The 21156-nt window shown below is 44.2% G+C and overlaps 1 protein-coding gene across 7 annotated transcripts in view; it reads right to left on the bottom strand.

Annotated features, from left to right (window-relative positions):
* Positions 1-21156, bottom strand: part of ETV4 (ETS variant transcription factor 4) — a 97821-nt gene that overhangs the window by 63633 nt on the left and 13032 nt on the right. For 2 of the 7 annotated variants that reach the window (XM_056547599.1, XM_056547600.1), the window contains exons 2-4: positions 9467-9558; positions 9223-9313; positions 6236-6283 (exon numbers count right to left, since the gene is read on the bottom strand). In XM_056547599.1, the coding sequence (XP_056403574.1) occupies positions 6236-6283; positions 9223-9313; positions 9467-9523 (196 nt within the window). In that variant the 5' untranslated portion in view covers positions 9524-9558. Of the gene's footprint in view, positions 1-6235; positions 6284-9222; positions 9314-9466; positions 9559-14381; positions 14412-14596; positions 15111-15260; positions 15404-17514; positions 17538-21156 lie in introns of those variants that run through there. The other 5 variants (XM_056547602.1, XM_056547598.1, XM_056547601.1 and 2 more) reach the window with 5 other exon arrangements.

Genomic DNA, 21156 nt, shown 5'->3' with positions numbered 1-21156 from the left:
TAAAATTACTTCTATTAAAAAATCTTAATCCTTTCAGTACTTATGAGTAGAGATGAGCGAACTTACAGTAAATTCGATTCGTCACGAACTTCTCGGCTCGGCAGTTGATGACTTTTCCTGCATAAATTAGTTCAGCTTTCCGGTGCTCCGGTGGGCTGGAAAAGGTGGATACATTCCTAGAAGACTCTTTCCTAGGACTGTATCCACCTTTTCCAGCCCACCGGAGCACCTGAAGGCTGAACTAATTTACGCAGGAAAAGTCATCAACTGCCGAGCCGAGAAGTTCGTGACGAATCGAATTTACTGTAAGTTCGCTCATCTCTACTTATGAGCTTCTAAAGTTAAAGGGATATTCCAGAAAAAAACTTTTTTTTTTTTAATATATATCAACTGGTTCCAGAGAGTTAAACAGATTTGTAAATTACTTCTATTAAAAAATCTTAATCCTTTCAGTACTTATGAGCTTCTGAAGTTAAGGTTGTTCTTTTCTGTCTAAGTGCTCTCTGATGACACGCGTCTCGGGAAACGACCAATTTAGAAGCAAATTCCCATAGCAAACCTCTTCTAAACTGGGCGGTTCCCGAGACACGTGTCATCAGAGAGCACTTAGACAGAAAAGAACAACCTTAACTTCAGAAGCTCATAAGTACTGAAAGGATTAAGATTTTTTAATAGAAGTAATTTACAAATCTGTTTAACTTTCTGGAGCCAGTTGATATATATAAAAAAAAAATTTCCCTGGAATACCCCTTTAAATAAATAAATAAAAAACATTTTAAACTATCTGCATGTAACTTTGTGTTTTTTTTTTTACTATTATGTCATTTTATAAGTGCATTTTTTGTTCCTTGTCATTTCAAGTCCCAAAGTGAAGCCTACGGAAAAGATTTCCGTAGGCATAAAGCAAAATAAATAAATGGAGAAAATAAAATAAAAAAATTATATATAAAACAATAAAGTGCCACAGACAGAAAAAAAATAAAAATAATACAATACACTTTTCTCATGTTGCATTTTATATTTGACTGTGGACCAGTAATGTCCATTCTGCGGCTCTCCAGCTGTTGCAAAACTACAACTCCCAGCATGCCCTGACAGCCCTGGGGCTTGTCAGGGCCTGCTGGGAGTTGTAGTTTCACAACAGCTGGAAAGATACAGGTTGAAGAAAACCACTGCTGTGGACTGTAAGGAAACATTTCCAAACCAGGGGGCCTCTGGCTGTTCTAAAAACTACAAATCCCAGCATGCCCAGACAGCCTTTGGCTGCCTGGGCCATCCTGGGAGTTGTAGTTCTGCAACAGCTGGAGGCACCCTGGTTGGGAAAACATTGCTGTAAAAGTATTGAACAACAAGATGTCTTCTCCGTTGACCTTTCCATGATCTCGGGGACCTCACCAAAAAGGGGTTGGGGGGGGGGGGGGGTTGGACATATTGTTTGGTTGCTATGGACACATGGAGATCCCTCGTCTTCCACAGAAGACCTAAGTGAATGATAACTCTTTAACAGCCCCCTCAGATGTTTCCCAACATCTATACTGGTACTTGACTGCGTACATAAAGCTACATGCATACCTAATTTTTATTTATTATTATTATTATTATTATTATTTTATTTTTTTTTGGAGGGGGGGTGAGCATTTTTTTAGTCTTTTTTTATTTTATTTTTTTACACTTCTGTTTATTCACTACCACAAAAATGCTACAATTTGCAAACCAGGTGGTTCTAGAATCTAGAATAGCGTTATGCACAAAATGTTGAACTGTTGGAGGGGGGGGGGGGGGGTTGGTTTACTAAGGACCCCAAAATGAAATTTTTAAAGTCCATACATTAGCTTTTTTAATTTATTTAATTAAATTAAATATTTTTTATTTTTATAAAACTCAATTGAGTTTAATGGCATTTAATATGGTGTAAAGGGATTATCCAAGAAAAAAAACTTAATTTTAAGTATAAACTGGCTCCAGAAAGTTAAGCAGATTTGTAAATTACTTCTATTAAAAATTCTTAATCCTTTCAGTACTTATCAGCTGTTGAAGTTGTGTTGTTCTTTTCTGTCTAAGTGCTCTCTGATGACACCTGTCTTGGGAACTGTCCAGAGAAGAAGCAAATCCCCATAGCAAACCTCTTCCACTCTGTGCAGTTCCTGAGACAAGCAGAGATGTCAGCAGAGAGCAATGTTGCCAGACAGAAAAGAACAACTCGACTTCAGCAGCTGATAATTATTGAAAGGATTAAGATTTTTTAATAGAAGTAATTTACAAATCTGTTTAACTTTCTGGAGCCAGTTGATTTTTTTTTATTATTTTATATATATATATATATATATATATATATATATATATATATATATATATATATCTATCTATATATATATCTATATCTATACACACACCGGAGCCAGTTGATTTATATTATATATATATATATATATATATATATATATATATATATAAATAAAAGTTTTTTTCCTGGAATACCCCTTTAACAAAAAAAAAATTTTTTTAAAAATTCAAATAAACCGCGAACCAAGACGGTCGCAAAAAAGTACAACCCCCCCACAAACTACAGTAGGAATATAGCCGGCAGCATAGAAATAGACGAGTTTCTGAATCCTTTTACAAGGCTCGACAATCTCAATTAGCCAGTGTTTCCCAACCAGGGTGCCTCCAGCTGTTGCAAAACTACAACTCCCAGTATGCTTAAACAGCCAATGGCTATATAAATCTACCGTATTTTGGTCATTTTTGAACCATTTGGATACCGGTCAACTTTAAGACTATTAGTACTACCATATCCGGAAAACCAAGATGGCAAGATGTAAAGTTTTATCCATCATGGCAATATAAGGAATAAATATAAAATTTAATAAAAAATGTTAAAAATAAATAAATAAATAAATAATAATAAAAATAATATAAATAAATAAATAAAAATAAAAAATATATAAAATGTAATTAATAAAAATTGATAAAAATAAATAAAGTGTAAATTGCATAGTGGAAATACGAAGCATTGATAACCGATCCCATATCTGTACATCCTATCGGCAGGCACACATTATTGGCGCAGTCTCCAATGTTCTGTGTGTATATACTGCAGATGGAGCAGAGCCGAGTCACTCAGCTACATGAGCGACATAGCTGCGCAGAATGATATCGATTACACAAAGGTGATCTATGACCGCGTTTTGTCGCGTGCCTCCAGCTGTTGCAAAACTACAACTCCCAGCATGCCCGGACAGCCTGTGGCTGTCCGGGCATGCTGGGCGTTGTAGTTTTGCAATAGTCAAAAGTGATCAGTGCACCAAGGAGAAGGCGGCGGCTTCTTCCCGGCTGCTCCGCGCCCACATGACAATTGCTATAGGCATGGAACCCTCATGGTCATTTCCTGTGCTAATGTACACCATATGTTACTGTCCAATTGTCGTCATAAAGGGCATCAAAAATTCATTTGCCCGAGGAGAACTGTCAAGAATCAGAGATTTCATCCCAACAAAATGCTTCAAAAACATAAATAAATAAATAACTGGGTATCTGACAGGGCGTAAGAATTAATATGCCGATACAGGTAGATAAGGAGAAATACAAAAAATATTTGCTGACAAAGCAATATCTTATCCTATACAATCTTCTAATGATAACCAGAGACTGATCCTATAGGTCACTCTGCTTTGGATTGTGTTCGGAGCCTGAGTTACATATTATGCCCCTAGCTGGTCTAGAGTTACATATTATGCACTGTAACAGATTGTAAGCTCCTATGTGACACTATGGATGAATAAACTATCACTATGTTCTAGATCATACAAATACTATGCTTCACTGATCTAGAGCAAAAATGCCTGGGATGGGGGGGGGGGGGGTGTCTCACAATGTAAACCAGCTCTGCCTAAGTGGGGAGGATTTTGCAGTGTCAACATAATCTAGACCCGCTCTTCCTGGGGGGGGGTCGGGGGGGGGAGTTACCATCTAGACCGACTATGCCTAGGAGGGGGGTGGGGGTTACCATCTAGACCGACTATGCCTAGGAGGGGGGGGGGGGGGGTACCATCTAGACCAGCTATGCCTAGGAGGGGGGGGGGGGGGTTACCATCTAGACCAGCTATGCCTAGGAGGGGGGGGGGGGGGTTACCATCTAGACCAGCTATGCCTGGGGGGGTTACCATCTAGACCAGCTGTGCCTAGGGGGGTAACCATCTAGACCAGCTATGCCTAGGGGGGTTACCATCTAGACCAGCTATACCTAGGAGGGGGGGGGTTACCATCTAGACCAGCTATGCCTTGGGGGGGGGGGGGCCTTACCATCTAGACCAGCTATGCCTAGGGGGGGAAGTTACCATCAAGACCAGCTATGCCTAGGAGGGGGGGTGGGGGTTACCATCTAGACCAGCTATGCCTAGGGGGGTTACCATCTAGACCAGCTGTGCCTAGGGGGGTTACCATCTAGACCAGCTATGCCTAGGGGGGTTACCATCTAGACCAGCTATGCCTAGGAGGGGGGGTTACCATCTAGACCAGCTATGCCTAGGGGGGGGGGGGGTTACCATCTAGACCAGCTATGCCTAGGGGGGTTACCATCTAGACCAGCTATGCCTAGGGGGGGGTTACCATCTAGACCAGCTATGCCTAGGGGGGGGTTACCATCTAGACCAGCTATGCCTAGGAGGGGGGGGGGTTACCATCTAGACCAGCTATGCCTGGGGGGAGGGGTTACCATCTAGACCAGCTATGCCTGGGGGGGGGGTCTCCCTTACCATCTAGACCAGCAATGCCTAGGGGGGCGTATCATCTTGACCAGCAATGCCTGGGGGGGAGGGGGTTATGACCTAGATCAGCTATGCCTAGGTGGGGGGGCGGGGGGCTTACCATCTAGACCAGCAATGCCTAGGGTGGGGGGGGGGCTCACCATCTAGACCAGTTATGCCTAGGGGTCTTCTATAGCTCACCGATGCATCGGAGCTTATGATCTACAATATAAACCCTAAGTTCTTAGGCATCACTGATATGACCTAGATTACTGATCATAGGAGTTTACACTCTAGACTAAGCCCCTAGTCATCACTGATCTAGACTAAGCTCCTATGGATCAGTGATCACAGTGGTGCATAGGAGCTTACAATCTAGACTTTAGGCCTCTAGGCATGGCTGGTCTAGATCTTAAGGCCCTAGAAATCACTGGGCTAGATTGTAAGCTTAGAATGTAAGCTTAGAATTTAGGGTCTACATCAGTGTTTCTGAACCTGGGCGCCTCCAGCTGTTGCAAAACTACAACTCCCAGCATGCCCGGACAGCCGAAGGCTGTCCGGGCATGCTGGGAGCTGTAGTTTTGCAACAGCTGGAGGCACCCAGGTTCAGAAACACTGAAGGCTGTTCAGAAACACTGAAGGCTGTCCGGGTATGCTGGGAGCTGTAGTTTTGCAACAGCTGGAGGGACTCTGGTTGGGAAAACACTGACTAAGGATGTAACCCTGTCCATGCCAGGTTCCAGAATGATGATTGCATAGTATGAATACTGTATTGGTGCATAAGAGCTTACATTCTAATACAGTAGGACAAACAGTCTACACCAATCGCTCTGCTATATATCCCCCCCCCCCCTTCCCCCTCCCCCAAGACCAGGTAAGTACAAGATTAATAAATGATAATTCCTCTCCAGTATGTACCAGAAAATCTCCAACCAGCATATTCCATTTGCTTTCAGTCTAATTAGACTCCGAGGAATTGCTTTTCCTTTTAAAAACTCATGGAAAAAAAATAAAATAAATAAATAAATAAAAATGCAGAAAGAATCAGAGCGAAATGCATCGTGAAGACGACCGACCACGCGCTAAACGCTTCCAAAAATTACAGCAGCGTTAACCCCTTCAGCACCAGCCTCCGCAATGCAAAATATTAAATAAAAATAAAATTTTTAAAAAAATTACAAATAAAATAAATTTTGTCTTTTTTAAAATTTTTAATAAGATTTTGTATGTGTGATTTATTTTATTTTTTAAAAAGGGGTTACGGGATGGGAGCCAAAATCCTATTCATAAGCAAATACACAGCACAATTGTTTTATTCATAATCCCAAAGTTAAACAAGTCCCGAAACGTTGGCAGAAAAAGAAAAAAAACGAAAAAAAAAAAAAAACGCTCATCTTTGGAACAGGCTAAAATAAATATAAAGGGGGGGGGGGGATAAATACAGATGTGGTTAAATGGAAAAAAATAAAAAATACACCCGAAAAACTTACCTTCTGTTAACCAGGTTTCTTGGAATTGGCTTAAATCCTGGAAGAGATCTGAAAAAAACGGAAAGGAAGAGCGTGTGAAACTAGGAATTGATTGTATGCTATATACATTCCTTACAACCAGGGTGCCTGTAGCAGTTGCAAAACTACAACACCCAGCATGCTCGGACAGCCAAAGGCTGTCCGGGCATGCTGGGGGTTGTAGTTTAGCAACAGCTGGAGGCACCCAGGATGGAAAACACTGAGCTATAATAGGTTAGGTCAGCGTTGTCTGGGCATGCTGGGAGCTGGAGGCACCCTGGTTGGGAAACACTGGGTTAGGTGATAAAATCATAGATACAATTCCTAATGCTCTATGTAGATACGCTGCAGATGTAGCAGAGCCGAGTCAGTCAACTATGAGAGCGACATAGCTGGGCAGAATAACAACAACACAGATGACCTAGGACAGTGTTTCCCAACCAGGGGCCTCCAGCTGTTGCAAAACTACAACTCCCAGCATGCCCGGACAGCCTGCTGGGGGTTGTAGTTTAGCAACAGCTGGAGGCACCCAGGATGGAAAACACTGAGCTATAATAGGTTAGGTCAGTGTTTCCCAACCAGGGTGCCTCCAGCTGTTGCAAAACTATAACTCCCAGCATGCCCAGACAGCCTTCGGCTGTCTGGGCATGCTGGGAGTTGTAGTTTTGCAACAGCTGGAGGCAATCTGGTTGGGAAACACTGGGTTAGGTGCTAAAATCATAGATACAATTCCTAATGCTCTATGTAGATACGCTGCAGATGTAGCAGAGCTGAGTCAGTCATGAGAGCCACATAGCTGCGCAGAATAACAACACAGATGATCTAGGACAGTGTTTCCCAACCAGGGGCCTCCAGCTGTTGCAAAACTACAACTCCCAGCATGCATGGACAGATGTAGCTGAGCCGAGTCAGACAACTAAGAGGTACTTCGCTGTGTAGAATTAAATCAATTACACAAAAGGTGATCTAGGACAGTGTGTCCCAACAAGGGTGCCTCCAGCTGTTGCAAAATTAAAACCCCTTTTTTTCAGCCTTTGGCCGAAAGCTGTCCGGGAATGCTGGGGGGTTGTAGTTTAGCAACAGCTGGAGGCGGCCAGGTTCAGAAACACTGATGTAGTCCCTAAATTCTCAGCTGGTGATACTGTACGCCACCATTGGGAAACATTGACCTATAAGAGGTTGGGTGGTAGCATCTTCGATACAATTTCTAATGCTCCGTGTAGATACACTGCAGATGTAGCAGAGCCAAGTCAGTGAACGATGAGAGCGACATAGCTGCACAGATTATTATTAACACAGATGATATAGGACAGTGTTTCCCCAACCAAGGTGCCTCCAGCTGTTGCCAAACTACAAACACGGACAGCCTGCGGTTTGTAGTTTTGCAATAGCTGGAAGTAGCCAGGTTGGGAAACCCTGCCCTATGGATCTCATCAGCAGTCTCAACGATTCACACCAAGAAACCCTACAGAATACCCCAACGAGCTACATGTCCCATTTACACAGATGCAGCAGAGCTGAGTTTGTTATAGAACTGTCTTTGGGCATCAAAACAAATCAGTCAGTCACCATGGGTGGAAAAAAAAGGTGATAAAAATACTTAAAAATCATAGATAATACCTTTGGGATAAACCACACACACATTTCTATGAATATGGTATATACCAGTGGTCTCCAACCTGCCGACCTCCAGATGTTGCAAAACTACAATTTCCAGCATGCTGGGAATTGTAGTTTTGCAGCATCTGGAGGTCCGCAGGTTGGAGACCACTGTCAAATGTATCAAGTACATTTACTACTACTTAAAGAAACACACATGCGTCTGTCTGGGCATGCTGGGAATTGTAGTTTTGCAACATCTGGAGGTCCGCAGGTTGGAGACCACTGGTATATACTATACTGTGCTGTGGTATAGGTTGGCAAATTATATATATATATATATATATATATATATATATATATATACACACACATATACACACACACACAGAAAAAGGTTAAAAAAAGGTTTTATTTTGTACCATGTAGTGATAAAATAGAAATAGAAATATATATACACACACACACACATATACATATATATATATATATATACATATACACATACACACACACACTCTAATATATACACACACTATATACACATATACATACACACAAAATGCATATATATATATATATATATATATATATATATATATATATATATATATATATATATATATATATATTAGTAAATTTGAGTAGCCGTATTAGTCCAATATATATATATATACATACACACACACACACACACACACACACTCTCTATATATACTATATAATGGATCTATATAAAAGAAAATAACCCAAAGATCAATAAAAACATTCCTTATGAATATCTTATATATTATACTGCGCTATGATATAGGTTGGATAGATATATATATATATATATATATATATATATATATGTTAGAGTTCGGAATTAAACTTTAGTAGAGTATAAGAATAATACATGTAGTAATGACCATTTTTAGGTCAGTTACATTTTCAAAATATAAAATAGGATCAATAAACAAATAAATAAAAAAAAAAAAACTGTGGTATATATATATATATATATATATATATATATATATATATATATATATATATATACACACACACACACACACACACACACACACTTGAGCATAACATTTTTGAAGTATAAAAATAACAGTATAAAATTAAGACTAAAAATTACAACGAACAAAAAAATACTATATAAATAAAAATATATAATAAAAAATAAAAGAATACCCAACCCAGAGATCAATAAAAAAACAATGGCTCCTAAAGCAAGGCAACACACAAAACGTACTGTACTGTACATTCCTATCTGAAGTTATGTTACAATGTATCACCGCAGACGTGCAAATATTTGCGCCCCCCCCCCCCACCCCCTTTTGTGTCCTTGACAAAAGGTAAAATGTTGATGTTGTTACCTTCGGATTCTTGGGGCGGGAGATCTGCATCCATGAATTTTTTCCGGCCGGCCATAGAGTATCGGTCTACGTCTCCATGCCCTTGAGGGTTCTATCCAAAAAAAGTAAAAAAAATAAAAATGATAATAAATCCAAAGTGTCAGCTTAAAAGTAAAGTGGATCGCAACGTAAGCAACGAGGAGAGGAAGCGAGAGGATCTTGTGACCGTTAGTGAAAAGTTTTAGCGAGGAGCAGGAGGACTCACATTTGTCAGGGTATAAGGCACTTGCTGATCCAGGTAACCTCTCATCCTATGGTCCATTTGTTAACTGTGAGTTGTCATGGAGGATCGGCAGTCTGCAAGGACAGGAAAGGGGAGGGGGAGAGAGCAGAGCATGAATGGAGAGCACAAACATGCATACATAATGAGACCCATTCACAAAAATGCAACTAGGAAGGGGGGGAGGGGGAGGAGAGGGGGAGTGGGGCGTCTAGTCAAGAAAAGCTGTGGCCAATTAGCCAAGGATATAAACCAATAGAACTGAATACATGCAGGTCAGAAACCATCCGAAACCTGTATACATACACCCCCATAACCCCCAGATGAGATGCGGAGAACATACCGAGCGTGCAGCGTTACTTCCTACAGAAAGTTTACAGCAGTGTTTCCCCAACCAGGGTGCCTCCAGCTGTTGCAAAACTACAACTCCCAGCATGCCCGGACAGCCTTCGGCTGTCCGGGCATGCTGGGAGTTGTAGTTTTGCGACACCTAGAGGCACCCTGCTTGGGAAAACACTTATGTCATCATATTTCCTGAAAGTAGAGTATATGGAAAGCTGGGTGACAACTTCTATAGAATTGTAAAGCTAGATTTCCCATTACTGGTATATATCATGAAGGGTACACGGAAAGCTGAGTGACAACTTCTATAGAATTGTATAGCTAGATTTCCGATTATCAGTATATATCATGAAGGATACACGTAAAGCTGAGTGACAACTTCTATAGAATTGTATAGCTAGATTTCCGATTACCAGTATAGATCATGCAGGGTACATGGGAAGCTGGGTGACAACCACTGTGTGATTAAGTAGTCATGTTCCATTATACATCAGTTTATACCATGCAGGGTGTGCAGAAAACTAAACCCTGCAACAACTCCTACAGGATTAGGTTTCCTTATATACCAGTATACACCATGCAGGGTACATGGAAAGCTGGGTGACAACCACTGTGTGATTAAGTAGTCATGTTCCATTATACACCAGTTTATACCATGCAGGGTGTGCAGAAAGCTACACCCTGCAACAACCCCTACAGGATTAGGTTTCCTTATATACCAGTGTACACCATGCAGGGTACATGGAAAGCTGGGTGACAACCACTGTGTGATTAAGTAGTCATGTTCCATTATACACCAGTTATACCATGCAGGGTATACAGAAAGCTAAACCCTGCAACAACCCCTACAGGATTAGGTTTTCTAATATACCAGTATATACCATGCAGGATACATGGAAAGCTTGGTGACAACCACTGTGTGATTAAGTAGTCATGTTCCATTATACACCAGTTTATACCATGCAGGGTGTACAGAAAGCTACACCCTGCAACAACCCCTACAGGATTAGGTTTTCTTAGATACCAGTATACACCATGCAGGGTACATTGAAAGCTGGGTGAAAAGTCTTATAAAGGTTATGTTACCTAATACCTATGCTGGGAGGCACCCTGGTTGAGAAACGCTGGCTTACAGGCTCGTGCTTTTTGCATAAGAAAAAAAAACTAAAACTTTTGCCCGCCATGTTGCATTTTTTGGGGTCTCCCACCCAAAATAGTGCGCATTAGTACATGTTTTTTTGGTGCCTTATTTTTCAGATGCATTTTTTTCACTATAAGTCATCTGAGTTAGTGATTTCTATTGAAGAATGTGCAAAAACAAGCTATAAAAAAAAAAAACATTAAAAAATTAAAAATTTACAGACTAGGTAAAAAAAAATTAAAATGTTAAAAAAAAAAGCCATAGCTACAACATGCTATCCAAAAACACACAACTCAAGAGAGAAATTTAGGGGGGGGGGGGAAATATAAGACAGTTTGTAGGTACAGTATTTTCTCCCTGTTAACATCTGGACACAAAAAGAACAAAGAAAATTTAAATTAAAAAGTGAAATCCCAAACATCATTTCATTCCACGGAAAAACAACAATCAGGCCATAGACATCACTTACTAAACGGATACGTGGGCCAAACCTATCGCCATCGCCGCTTTACTCCGCAACCAAAACTAAAATGTTATTCCCTAAATAGAGGCCACACATCCAAATTTTTAGGATCAGCATTGATCAACCCAGGGTGCCTCCAGCTGTTGCAAAACTACAACTCCCATCAGCTGGAGACACACATTATTTGGAAAACATTGTAAAAAAATAAAATAAAATGTATAAAATAAATAAATAAACACCTGTCCCAACTAGGTCGCCACCAGGTCACCGTTGTTGAACACTTCCAAAAATCTTCCAGTTTAAATTTTTTTTAAACGTATCCCAAATAGGGACATGTCAAAACGTTTCCTTGTCATCTCTTTCGGCTCTATTCACATGTACAGTGTCCTGCGCATTTCTGAAGCGGCGTTCATTTACATTGAAACCTGCATCATCCAATATGCGCAGGACACTGTACATGTGAATACACCCTGAGGGTCAGTTCACACGTGCAGATTTTCTGCAGCAGCAAATTTTGCTGCCTATTATAGTCAGGCCTGCAGCAGTAAATACACACGTGTGAGTGCACGCTTAGGATACGTTCACACGAGCGGACTCAGAGCGTATTTTACGCTGCAGATCCGCCGCTGAAGGACCCCTGCATGGTGGCGATGTGCGAGTTGCAGCGTGCATGCGCAGTATACTCACACATCGCAGCTGCTCTCAGCCCATCTCATGGAGCAGGAGGAGCGGCGGCGAGGTGTGCGAGTACACCGCGCATGCACAGCAACTCGCTTCAGTGTGTCTGCTCGGAGCAGCAATACGTCGCTACGAGCAGACACACTGGAGCAATGTGCGAGTCGCCGTGCATGCATGGTGTACTCGCACACATTGCGGCCGTTCCCCCTGCTCCATGAGATGGGCTGAGAGCAGCTGCGATGTGTGAGTATACTGCGCATGCACGCTGCAACTCACACATCACAGTGTGTCTGCTTGTAGCAGTGTATTGCCGCTCTGAGCAGGCACATGTAAAGCCACCACGCAGGGGTCCTTCAGTGGCGGATCTGCAGCGTAAAATACACTGTGGGTCTGCTCGTGTGAACGTACCGTATTTTCTGCTGCAGATTTGAGTCAGCAGATTTTTCTGTCCATTGAAGTCAATGGGTAGCAAAATCTTGAGCAAAAATACAAACCTGTGAACGATCCCTAAGGGTAAGTTCACACCTACAGTATCTGCTGCCTTTTGTCTGCAGCTGATTTTCTACCCATTGACATCAATAGGTAGGAAAATAAGGTGCAGAAAATATGCAGCATATCCTGTACGTGTGCATACTCCATATGGGTAGGGTCACATTTTGCTACCCATTGGGGGAGATTTATCAAAACCTGTACAGAGGAAAAGTTGACCAGTTGCCCATAGCAACCAATCAGATCGCTTCTTTCACTTGTAAAAAAAAAGGCCTCTGAAAAATGAAAGCAGCGATCTGATTGGTTGCTATGGGCAACTCAGCAACTTTTCCTCTGGACAGGTTTTGATAAATCTCCCCCATTGACTTTAATGGGTAGAAAAAATATGCAGCAGAATACAGCAGGTGTGACCCTACCCTAAGGGTTCGTTCACGCGAGTGGATTTCCTTTCAGACTCTCAACGCATTTCCCGCTGCAAGTTTGAAAGGGGGCGGGACCTCCGCTGCTGATAACCCGCCATGCACCCCATAGAAGTCAATAGGGTCTGCGACGGATTTTGAACACCGTAAATGCGCCGCGGAGAGCCCGCCCTCTTCCAAACTCGCTGTTGCAAGACTGAAAGAAAAGCCGCTCGTGAGAACAAGCCCTAATGTTGTCTTCACATATGAAGGATTGGAAGCTGCAGATTTCAATGTACGCTAAACCAAATAACCAAACACCGCTTCAAATCTGCAGCTTCAAATCCTGCGCATCAAATCTACGCAGGATACCGTACGTGTGAATCCACCCCAGCGGTGTATTCACCCAGTGAAGAAGCATCCTGCGCAGATTTGAAGCTGCGTTCAATCATTTCATTTTACACCGAACTCTAAAAAAAAAAAAAAAAAAATCATGAACTCCTAAAATCTGCAGCTCCAAATCCTGCGCATCAAACACGCGCTGGATACCGTACGAGCGAATAAACCCTTCTGTTGCATCCTAAAAATAAATGTAAAAAAAAATATATATAAAAAATAAAACAAAAAAAATGCAAAAAATAAAATAATAAAACCCCAAAAACTTAAGGTCATTGTAAGCGAAGTCTAGCCTACACACCCATGCTTGCTAAAAAAAAAAAATGTAAAAAAATAAAAGTAAATAAATAAAAATGTATAATAAAAAAAAAAAAAAAACAACATGCCATAAGTTTTTTTTATTTTCCCTATCTTTTCCCCCCCAAAGAGATCATCCAATCCTTATCCAGGCATATTTGGCGTAAAGGAATGTTTAAATAAAAAAATAAAAATTTAATGTGAAATTAAATAAATATGTTAAAAAATTAAAAAATTTGTTAAAAAAAGAAATATTTAAATTAAATAAATTTTATGGTCTGCAGCCGGCGTTCTGAGCTGCCACGCACGACGCAAAACTTGACGCAAGGGTAGGCTCCCGCGTAACTAATTTTGACACCTTTATTTCCGTAAAAAAAAAAAATTTTAAATAAAAATAAAATAATGCGCAATGGTGCTAAAAATAAAAAAACAATAAAATAAAATTAGTTACGTGTGAACTTAACCCTTAACGTTTCCCAGTATCCCCAACACAACATATGTTTTCAAACCCCCCCCCCCCCCTTCCCTAAAAGCACACTTTCTCCAAAACTGTGCAGCTGTTGCAAAACTACAACTCCCAGCATGCCCGGACAGCCGTTGGCTGTCCGGGCATGCTGGGAGTTGTAGTTTTGCAACCGCCGTAGGGTCGCGGTTTGAAGTGGTAAACACACAGATCAATCCAAGGACACAAAGTACCTGAAATCCCGGGAAGCACAGCTTTTTTTTTTTTGTTTTTTTTTTTCCCCCTTGCACAGGGTTTTTTTTTTTTTTTTTTTTTAGGGGACTACAAGTACCAGAATGCACTTCCCATGCGTTGCCCGGGGTGTGATCACCATGTTCAGCAGAAAAATAAAAAGAAGCAGCAGCAGATGGTGGAATAAAGTTGCTACAAAGCGCTGGGATCCCTTTACCTCGGTAGGTTGTGCAGGAAGGTCTCAGTGTTCTGTGCTGTGCAGGAGAGGAATCACCGGGGGAGGGAAGGGAGGGGGAGGGAGCCCTGCAGCCCCAGATTTAAAGTGCTGATCTGAAAGGACTTGTTTTTCTCGCAGCTCAGACAGTTGTTTGCCCAGGGGAGGCCCCGATTGGTGAGTTTCCTCTTTCATGGTCTCACATTTCGCCCCATGTTCTCCTTTTGTTTCATTGAGTTTTTTTGTGAATGAGAAAAAAAAAAAAAAGGGAGAAAAAAAGTCCCAGCCTGGCGCGTCGGAGCCAATCAGAACGCTCGCCCGCCGGCCACGCCCAGCCCGATGGAAAAAGGGAGGAGGGGGGGAGGGAGCGGGGCTGAGCTAATCAGAGGGGGGCGGGGCCGAGCAGGAGTTCCATTCAGAAAACTCTGGCACTCATTCATAAAAAAACATAGAAGAGAACAGAGCGGATTCATTCATGGCGGAGGGAGAGGAGGAGGCGGAGGCGGAGGCAGCGGGGTCTTACAGGAACCTCAGTGTGTGTGTGTTGTGTCACTCCGCGCGTCTCCTCTGTCACCTGTGGACGTTGTACACGCGCGCGCGCATTTCACCTATTAACCCCTTAGTGACCCCAAACACGCAGAACACTTAGGGGTTTTGTTTTTTGTACATCTTCACCTTCAAAAGACTTAAAAGGGGATAAAGGACTTTTTTTTTTTTCCGGCTGCACAAAGTTGTTCTTGTTGGCGAACTATATTGCCCAAAGAGACAGACAAGAGACAGACAGACGAGAGAGAGAGAGAGACAGAGAGAGACAGACACACGAGAGAGAGACAGACACACGAGAGAGAGACAGACACACGAGAGAGAGACAGACAAGAGAGACAGACAAGAGAGACAGACACACGAGAGAGAGACAGACAAGAGAGACAGACACACGAGAGAGAGAGAGACAGGCGAGAGAGACACAAGAGACAGACACACACACACACACACACACACACACAAGAGAGAGAGAGAGACAGACACACAAGAGAGAGAGAGACAGACACACAAGAGAGAGAGAGAGACAGACACACAAGAGAGAGAGAGACAGACACACAAGAGAGAGAGAGAGAGAGAGACAGACACACAAGAGAGAGAGAGACAGACACACAAGAGAGAGAGAGACAGACACACAAGAGAGAGAGAGACAGACACACAAGAGAGAGAGAGACAGACACACAAGAGAGAGAGAGACAGACACACAAGAGAGAGAGACAGACACACAAGAGAGAGAGACACGAGAGAGAGAGAGAGACAGACACACAAGAGAGAGAGAGACAGACACACAAGAGAGAGAGAGACAGACACACAAGAGAGAGAGAGACACACACAAGAGAGAGAGAGAGACAGACACACGAGAGAGAGAGACAGACACACAAGAGAGAGAGACAGACACACAAGAGAGAGAGACAGACACACAAGAGAGAGAGACACACGAGAGAGAGAGACACACGAGAGAGAGAGACACACGAGAGAGAGAGACACACACACAAGATACAGACACGAGAGACACACACACACAAGAGAGAGACAAGAGACACACAAGAGAGACACACAAGAGAGAGAGACACACACACAAGATACAGACACGAGAGACACACACACACACACACACACAAGAGAGAGACAAGAGACACACAAGAGAGACACACAAGAGAGAGAGAGACACACACACAAGATACAGACACGAGAGACACACACACACACACACAAGAGAGAGACAAGAGACACACAAGAGAGAGAGAGACACACAAGAGAGTGAAAGACACACGAGAGAGTGAAAGACACACACACACACACACAAGATACAGACACACAAGAGAGAGAGACACACACACACAAGATACAGACACGAGAGACACACACACACACGAGAGACAAGAGACACACAAGAGAGAGACACACAAGAGAGACAGACACACAAGAGAGAGACAGACACACAAACACACACAAGATACAGACACGAGAGACATATACACACAAGAGAGACAAGAGGCACACAAGAGAGACACACAAGAGAGACACACACACAAGAGAGAGAGACAAGAGACCGACACCCACAAGAGAGACACACATAAGAGAGAGAGAGAGAGAGAGAGACAGGCACACACACACACACACGAGACAGACAGACACACACAAGAGAGAGACACACACAAGAGAGATATACACACACAAGAGAGAGACAAGAGACAGACAGGCACACACAAGAGACACACACACGAGAGAGACAAGAGAGACAGACACACAAGAGAGATATACACACACAAGAGACACAAGAGAGAGAGAGACAGACAAGAGAGACAGGCACACACACAAGAGAGATACACACACAAACAAGAGAGAGACAAGAGACAGACAGGCACACACACAAGAGACAGAGACACAAGAGAGAGATACACACACACACACACAAGAGAGACAAGAGACAGACAGGCACACAAGAGAGATATACACACAAGAGACACGAGAGAGACAGACAAGAGACAGACAGGCACACACAAGAGAGAGAAACACACACAAGAGAGAAGAGACAGACAGCCACACAAGAGACAGAAACACAAGAGACACACGAGAGAACAAGACAGACACACGAGAGACACACAAGAGACAGGAGAGAGAAAGACAGACACGAGAAAGACAGACACAAGAGAAAGACAAGACAGACACACGAGACACATACAAGAGAGAGACACACAAGAGATAAACAAGGGAGAGACACACAAGAGATGCATACAAGAGAGACATACAGACGAGACAAGAGACACAGGAGAGTGAGAGAGACCAACAAAAACAGGAGACATGAGAGACCGATAACCCCATCCAGGTGTATACAACAGGCAATGAGACTTCTGCAACAAATCTGGCCTGTAACTTACCCCTTAGGCCATGTTCACATGGTGAAATTTCCGAGCAGAATCTGGAGGGAAAAAAAATTCAGCTCAGAAATTCCTTTGCAGCAGAGTCCCTTTGATTTCAATGGGATTTTACTGAACTGTTCACACGGCGGAATCTCCTCAGCAGAAACATCTGCCACGGAAATTCCGGCGTCTACAGAAAGAATAGACTATTCTTTCTACGGATTCAGCAAGGAAATGCATTGCCCTCTATGAGGAACGTCCGCACTTGATTTCCGGACACTCTGCACAATTTTCAGATTGTGTGAACATAACTTTAGGTATGTTCGCCGGGTGGAATGACCTTGCAGAATTTTGACGGAATATTCCTCAATGAGAATCCACTGCAGCAGAGTCCTATTGATTTTATTGGGACTCTGCTGCACTGTTCAAAGAGTGGAATTACCACGGCAGATGTTTCCACCGCAAAAATCCCGACAGACATTTCAATTTTCTTTTGTTTAGAAATTCATTGCCGTCTATGAGACGGTACATTTATGAGCGGTCCTAGCGCCCACTGGATTATTCAAATGTTGGAAAGTCCGCAGGTATTACGCCATGTGAACATAGCCTTAGGCTGCCTCCACATGAGCGGATTTCATTCAGACCACAGAACAGAGCTAAAGTCAATCTACGGTGCCATTCACACCAGTGTATAATTTGTGTGTACTTTAAAGGAATCCTGTAGTGGATAGGGGATAAGATATAGATTGCGGGGGTCCGACTGCTGGGACCCCGCGATCTCCTGTACAGGCTGCAGCAGTCCGCAGGAAGGAGGCGTTCCATTTCCACATGACGCAGCGGCCAACACGCCCCCCTCCATGTATCCCATAGAGATGGGCCTGCTGGGGACGCCACGGCGCTTCAAGCAGACTGGCGCGTCCCCATACAGGAGATCGCAGCGGGCCCCAGCGGTCAGACCCCCCCTCGATCTATAACTTATCCCCTATCCTTCAGGGTATATCACCACCGCAAGCAGCAGCCGCGCCACCACCACCACCACAAGCAGCAGCCGCACCACCACAAGCAGCAGCCGCACCACCACAAGCAGCAGCCGCACCACCACAAGCAGCAGCCGCACCACCACCACCACAAGCAGCAGCCGCACCACCACCACCACAAGCAGCAGCCGCACCACCACAAGCAGCAGCCGCACCACCACCACCACCACAAGCAGCAGCCACACCACCACCACAAGCAGCAGCCGCACCACCACCACAAGCAGCAGCCGCACCACCACCACAAGCAGCAGCCGCACCACCACCACAACAAGCAGCAGCCGCACCACCACAACAAGCAGCAGCCGCACCACCACCACCACATGCACCTGCATCTTAGTTAAAAACAGCTGCCGCCACCACCAGCACCGCTACCACCATCACCACAAGCAGCAGCACCGCCACCAGCCACCACAAGCAGCAGCCACCGCACCAGCAGCCACCACAAGCAGCAGCCACACCACCACCACCAGAAGCAGCACCACATGCACCTGCATCTTAGTTAAATACAGCTGCCGCCACCACAAGCAGCAGCCGCACCACCACCATCACCACAGGCAGCAGCCACACCACCACCACATGCACCTGCATTAGTTAAATACAGATGCCGACACCACAGGCACCGCCACCACCAAAGTCAGCAGCACCACCACATGCACCTACATCTTAGTTAAATACAGCTGCCACCACCACAAGCAGCAGAACCACAAGCAACACCAGCGCCGCGGCCACCACCACAAGCAACAGCACCGCCACTACAAGCATAAGCAGCGGTACCACATGCACCTACATCTTTGTTAAATACAGCTGCCACCAGCACCGCTACCACCATCACCACCAGCAGCAGCCACACCAGCAGCCGCACCAGCAGCCTCCGCAAGCAGCAGCCACCGCAAGCAGCAGCCGCACCAGCAGCCACCGCAAGCAGCAGCCGCACCAGCAGCCACCGCAAGCAGCAGCCGCACCAGCAGCCACCGCAAGCAGCAGCCGCACCAGCAGCCACCGCAAGCAGCAGCCGCACCAGCAGCCACCGCAAGCAGCAGCTGCTGCACCACCACCAGCCACCGCACCACCAGAAGCAGCAGGCACACCACCAAAAGCATCAGCCGCACCACCACCAGAAGCAGCACCACCTGCACCTGCATCTTAGTTAGATACAGCTGCCACCACCACCACAGGCACTGCCACCACCACAAGCAGCACCACCACAAGCAGCAGCACCACCACCACCACAAGCAGCAGCACCACCACCACAAGCAGCAGCACCACCACCACCACCACAAGCAGCACCAACACCACCACCACAAGCAGCACCACCACCACCACCACCACAAGCAGCACCACCACCACCACCACCACAAGCAGCACCACCACCACCACCACCACAAGCAGCACCACCACCACCACCACCACAAGCAGCACCACCACAAGCACCTACATCTTAGCTGGACACATTCAATGCCACAGGGGTCAGATTCGTGTTCTTCCATAGAGATAATTTTTAGATGTCTTGCAGAAGTACTTTAGACAGTAATCTAAGAATAGACACCACCTGTTTTATTAGATGTCTGAGGTACATTTCCAGGACACGAATGGCACAAACATAAATGCTCACCCAAGTATCCGACAGAACTGAGCTATATGCACTATTCTTAATGGAAGGTCAAAAAACATCAAAACTAGCAGTGGAAAAGACAAAGCAATACTCCATTGCACCAATCAGAATTCTGCACTTTAAAAAAAGCTAATGTGGGGGAACGCTGCTGCCTGTACCTACTGTGGGGGAACACGGCTGCCTGTACCTACTGTGTGTGGGGGGGGGGGGGGGGATGCTGCTGCCTGTACCTACTGTGGGGGAACAAAAACTGAAGAAAAAAAAAAAACACCACAGGGAAAGCAGAGATCAGCTATAGATTTCCCTATGGCTCTGCAACTAACCAAAAGCAAAACTACAACTCCCAGCATGTTTCACTCTATAGTAGTATAGTATAGAATATAGTGCAACATGCTGTGAGTTGTAGTTTTGCTTTGGCTCAGCGGCAGCTATAGGCTGCCCGGACATTCTGGGAGTTGTAGTTATAGTTTTGGATTTTTGCATTTCGAGAGTTATTCCATGGTAAGTAACACCTAAAAACTGCAGAGCAAGGAAGGAGTAACACTAAGGAAGTCTTTCCCAAACAGGGTGCCTTCAGCTATTGCAAAACTACATCAGCATGCCCGGACAGCCAACGGCTGTCCAGGCATGCTGGAAGTTGTAGTTTTGTAACAGCTGGAGGCACCCTAGATAGGAAACAGGGCACTGAGCTGAAGTTAAAGAAAATCCAGCAGACTAAAGGGAGGTGGAGATTAGATACAACAGCAGCACAGCACGGAATGGGTTACACTAAGCACTGAAAGTGCTGCTGCTGAGATAGAAACCTATTTACCTTGCATGAAGAGTGCAGATCCTGTGGATACTGGATTCCCTCTCCCCTGCACAGACACCCCCCCCCCCCACTTCCTGTGCTACTTGAAGAAACAGAATGTACCCTAACTGGCAGTGGACGGCAGATTGCCACCTAGTTGCCACGATGACCCTTTTTTTTCTGAAACATAGTATTGGCAAATTTAGTGATTTACAGAAATC

Source organism: Hyla sarda, chromosome 12 (assembly GCF_029499605.1).
Source record: "Hyla sarda isolate aHylSar1 chromosome 12, aHylSar1.hap1, whole genome shotgun sequence".
In the NCBI taxonomy this organism is placed as follows: domain Eukaryota; kingdom Metazoa; phylum Chordata; class Amphibia; order Anura; family Hylidae; genus Hyla; species Hyla sarda.
Note: the sequence above shows the minus strand (reverse complement) of the source record. Positions and strands in the feature narration are given on the sequence as shown.